Source organism: Branchiostoma floridae, chromosome 9 (assembly GCF_000003815.2).
Source record: "Branchiostoma floridae strain S238N-H82 chromosome 9, Bfl_VNyyK, whole genome shotgun sequence".
Taxonomy (NCBI): domain Eukaryota; kingdom Metazoa; phylum Chordata; class Leptocardii; order Amphioxiformes; family Branchiostomatidae; genus Branchiostoma; species Branchiostoma floridae.
This window is the reverse complement of record NC_049987.1, coordinates 12,803,755-12,808,018: the sequence shown is the minus strand read 5'-3', so window position 1 is coordinate 12,808,018 and position 4,264 is coordinate 12,803,755. Positions and strand designations below refer to the sequence as shown.

At 39.0% G+C, this 4,264-nt stretch overlaps 2 protein-coding genes across 2 annotated transcripts in view; one reads left to right on the top strand and one right to left on the bottom strand.

Annotated features, from left to right (window-relative positions):
• Nucleotides 1-1,701, bottom strand: part of LOC118423216 — a 12,508-nt gene extending 10,807 nt beyond the window's left edge. Inside the window, exon 1 of the mRNA XM_035831281.1 lies at nt 1,518-1,701. Coding sequence (XP_035687174.1) covers nt 1,518-1,551 — 34 coding nt within the window. The 5' untranslated portion in view covers nt 1,552-1,701. The remainder of the gene's footprint in view (nt 1-1,517) is intronic.
• A 19-nt stretch (nt 1,702-1,720) lies between these two features.
• On the top strand, nt 1,721-4,051 carry LOC118423219 (mitochondrial import inner membrane translocase subunit Tim13-B-like). The gene is made up of 3 exons (XM_035831287.1): nt 1,721-1,930; nt 2,291-2,359; nt 3,118-4,051. Exons 1-3 carry the CDS (start codon nt 1,823-1,825, stop codon nt 3,214-3,216), a joined length of 276 nt encoding a protein of 91 aa, XP_035687180.1. The 5' UTR covers nt 1,721-1,822; the 3' UTR covers nt 3,217-4,051.
• The last annotated feature ends 213 nt before the right edge of the window (nt 4,052-4,264 follow it).

Genomic DNA, 4,264 nt, shown 5'->3' with positions numbered 1-4,264 from the left:
TTCACTAGGATTCAATACATATAAGTAAACCTATCAAAGTCTTGTCGGAAACGAGGTTTGAAAGAAAGTGTACAAGGGTTTTGTTTTTCCATTGTCTGACATTAGTTCCAATGTTGTCCACACAACTGAACAAGACTACGGCATCAAAGCAAGCCTGTGTTTGTGCCCTGCAGGGGAATTGTCTGGAGTGAGCTATTAAAGATGTTGATTTCTGCGCTTCAGATTCTGATACCATATAAATGTAAAGACTAAGAGTACAGTCACACCTACATGTATACTGTAAGACCACCTCTTTCCAAGGACCATCTAGCCATTGTGACCACTTTTTGGTGGTTAGGTACTGTCTACAGGGACCACCTCTTGACATAGACCAGATGTTATCAGTCCCTTGATGAGTGGCCATCTTCAGCAGTTTTTACTACATTTGTAAATTCAATATTCAGAATAAAATATTTTTTCTGTGCTAGTCTGTTTTTTTTGGGGGGGGGGGGGGGACAAATCAAGGATTTTGACCTATTATAGTTTGAAGTAGACTTTCTGAAACTTGTAGTATACCAGCATGATTTACCCTGGAGGTACATGAACACAGATTATTCAATTTATTGTGCTGGTCATGATTAGCTTCCATGGTGGTTTGAACAATGGCTCATTAATCTTTTATAAGCTCACCCTGGCAAACCCCACACCAGCCACCAAACCACAGGACTGGTGTAATCAATAACCAATCTCTCTATGACTTTAACCTTCAAGCAATAACTAACTACATGTATCAAGGATTGATGACAACGTTATATTACCTGGCACTCAAAGAATGTCAATCTTTGAAACTATGGAGTCCTGCACTACTGGACTAATAGTTGAAAACTTGAAAAGTTGAAGCTACATATTATAGCATTTTGTGTCTGCGTGTCCCATTTCTGTAAGGAAGCAGTTTTGGTTTCTCATAATTTTAACTGAAATTTTTAAAGTGCATTTAATGTAAATGCTATTCTGAATTTAGTGTAATCCCCTGGTTAAAGGTGATCCTCCTGAATTTATTGTGAAGACTTTATTTTTTATTATGGACCTTGCAAAATTAATCAATGCCATTTCTTAAGTCTCCTTGTCTCCTTTAAGAACACAAAAGTCTTGCTGGTCATGGGTCAAGAGTCTTAAGACTGGTCAGGATCGTATTAAGACGACTTAAGAATAGCCATATTGAGTTGACTAAAATTATGGTCCCAAAACCTATTTACTTGGCCTTGCTTGAAACAATAAATAATAAAATCAATAATAACCAATAGAGAATTTTTTTCTAAAGTAGTTCTGACACCAAGAGTTTGCCAACAACTTGTACACATCCCTATCTTACTTACAACTCACGTCCCAGGTATTACTGCTTATGATCACGTCAGCAACCGGTCTTTGATCGTACAAATCACATCAAGGCCCCCGCCAAACTATGGTAACAACACGCTTCACAAGCTGTTACCGGTCGCCAGGGGCGTCTAGAGCGAAGAGAAATGTGTTGTTGTTACCTGGAGGTCTGTTTTCTTCTGCCTTGCCTTTCATGTTGGCCACATATTGATCGTTAATTCGGGTGAACTGTCTCTACAACTGAACAAACTCCGCCATGATCTCTGTTGACGACGTTCACTGAGGGCAGAGGTCAGCTCCAAGGAAAATTTGGACTGCGCCAAACTGCAACAATACTGATGAATTCCGCTAGGAGGCGCTTCTGTACTGCTCTACGGCGCTAGTGTGAAAGGTCAGGTCAGTCGTCCTTGTGAAAGGGAGAGAGATCTTCACGTGTGTCCACTTCTCCGTCGATTTTGAAACAAAGATGGATTTTGGCAGCCCTCCAGCCGGTGGATCCGGTGTGAATAGAGATGAACTCATGGACCAAGTCAAGTCTCAGATCGCTATCGCGAACGCACAAGAATTATTGCAGGTAAAATTTAGTTTCTAGGAACCGGCAAACGCATGGCTGGCTTTTAACTTGCCCCCCTCCCCCATGGGCACATTGCTTCATGTCTTTTGGGAATCGTTTGTTAGGAATTATTGCAAAGTAAACGAATATGATGTGGCACCAATGGATTTAAGAGAATAAGACATTGCGTATAAAATTCGAAGTGTGTGACTTATGCAGATGCAGATACCGACCGTATAAGCTCTAACTAGTCAAAAATGATAATCTTTACTGAGTCTATTTTTACTGTTTCTAGATCTGTTGTGCCTTTCCTACTTTTTCTCATCTGTGATAATTTGTGGAATTATTGTTGACCTGAAAATTTGTCTTGATCTTCTGCAGAAAATGTCAGACAAATGTTTCAAGAAGTGTGTGACCAAACCAGGAACATCTCTGGACAACTCAGAACAGGTGAGTTCTGTATACTATAATAGTGTAAATGCAGAAACTTTCGCGGTGGTTTAATGTTCGCGGTTGCGGCTTCACTGCGAATTTAAAACCACCGCGAACATTTTCCATGGCATTAAGAGACTACAGTGCATGGTGCTACCACAAACTTAAAACCACTCCTTTTTCCTGCTACCGCGAAATTAAATCCCCGTGAACTTAAATGCATTTACAGTACTATAACACTTCTTGGTTCTGTTTCATGTTCATATATTTGGAAGAATAATGGGTTTCACAATTTCTCGCAGTAATTTTTATTCGTCAATGAGACTTTTAGATACCTTGCGTGTTGATAAAACCAAATTGGCAAAATGGACACAATGAAGTCTTTTCTTCTATGTAAGTTATACTCTCTTTTATTGTGTCTGCCTTACACTGTAACTTTCCGTGTCCACACCAGAAATGTATGTCATGTGTATGGCTAGCATATTTTTATATAACCTATTTGTGTTTACAGAAGTGTATAGCGATGTGTATGGACTGGTACATGTAACCTGTTTGTGTTTACAGAAGTGTATAGCGATGTGTATGGACCGGTACATGTAACCTGTTTGTGTTTACAGAAGTGTATAGCGATGTGTATGGACTGGTACATGTAACCTATTTGTGTTTACAGAAGTGTATAGCGATGTGTATGGACCGGTACATGTAACCTGTTTGTGTTTACAGAAGTGTATAGCGATGTGTATGGACCGGTACATGTAACCTGTTTGTGTTTACAGAAGTGTATAGCGATGTGTATGGACCGGTACATGGATGCCTGGAACATCGTCTCCAGAACCTACAGCACCAGGTTACAGCGGGAACGTGGGAAGCTCTGAGGGACGTCCAGGGGGAGGGGAGGTCATCATCATCATCATTCACCAGCCACCCATCTTTTAAATCATTTATGGTACCAGTCTATGGTCATGAGAGGGTATCATCATGCTTATTTCTGTGTAGCAAAGTCATTATAAGACAGAGGAAGGGCTCCAATATTTCCTTTTGTAGAAGTAATACTTTTTTTAGGCTTTTGCCAGAGGTTCAAAAATTACCTTCTCTCCTATTGTGCCATCTAGAGATTATACTTGTTATGGATACTTAAGACATGTGTGCACTAACAACTTAGTGGGATCCCAAGTCATGATGTTGTCATGCTATTCCAAACCATGATGTTGATTTTATGGCATTTAGATCAAGAAGCCAGTTTACAGGACTTTGTTATCATTAGATGTAACGTTAGTAATAATAGACTACCAAAGGCATTGATCACGCATGTATCAAAGTTTTTGAAGATTGGTCTGGATATTAATTATTTGGAGTCAACTTTGAGAAAGACATTGTGACCATTGATATTTAGTATGCAGGGCTAAATAGTTGCTATAAGATGTGCACAAGTAGAAATTTAGAAAAATGTGCAGGTTTAAAGTATACTCATTACCTCCTAAAGATATTCTGTCTATGTCATGTATGTATCTTCATGAAGACAATTTGATCCCACTAACTACGCAATACAAATTTGGTACTAACATTTTGCTCTGAGGGCAATGGCAAGCCAGAAAGCCCTTTATTTTATTACTTGATATAGCTTTAGGAACTGAGCAAAAAATGATGTGACTTTTACATATATTTCGTTTTGCTTTTGAAACGGTCAGTAATAAAAAAGAAAAGAAAAGGGGAGTTGTGAAGTCTCTTGGTCTTAGTTGGTAAGTACCTACCGTAATTAAGAAAGCAAGGACTAGTGGTGTGATGGTATCTGATTTCTACCCACCCCCCTCTAGTCTTTCAAAGTTCTGTATTGAAGATATAATGTTCAGAGATACAGACTTCCATGCAACAACATTGAAAACATACATGTATTACAAAAAAAATCAGACACAGTCATCATAA

Bases quoted from the DNA above. Each gene is read 5' to 3' on its own strand.
- LOC118423219 (XM_035831287.1), top strand. From the start codon at position 1,823: ATGGATTTTGGCAGCCCTCCAGCCGGTGGATCCGGTGTGAATAGAGAT. The intron at 1,931-2,290 runs GTAAAATTTAGT...GATCTTCTGCAG, and splicing joins ACGCACAAGAATTATTGCAG to AAAATGTCAGACAAATGTTT. The intron at 2,360-3,117 runs GTGAGTTCTGTA...TTGTGTTTACAG, and splicing joins CTCTGGACAACTCAGAACAG to AAGTGTATAGCGATGTGTAT.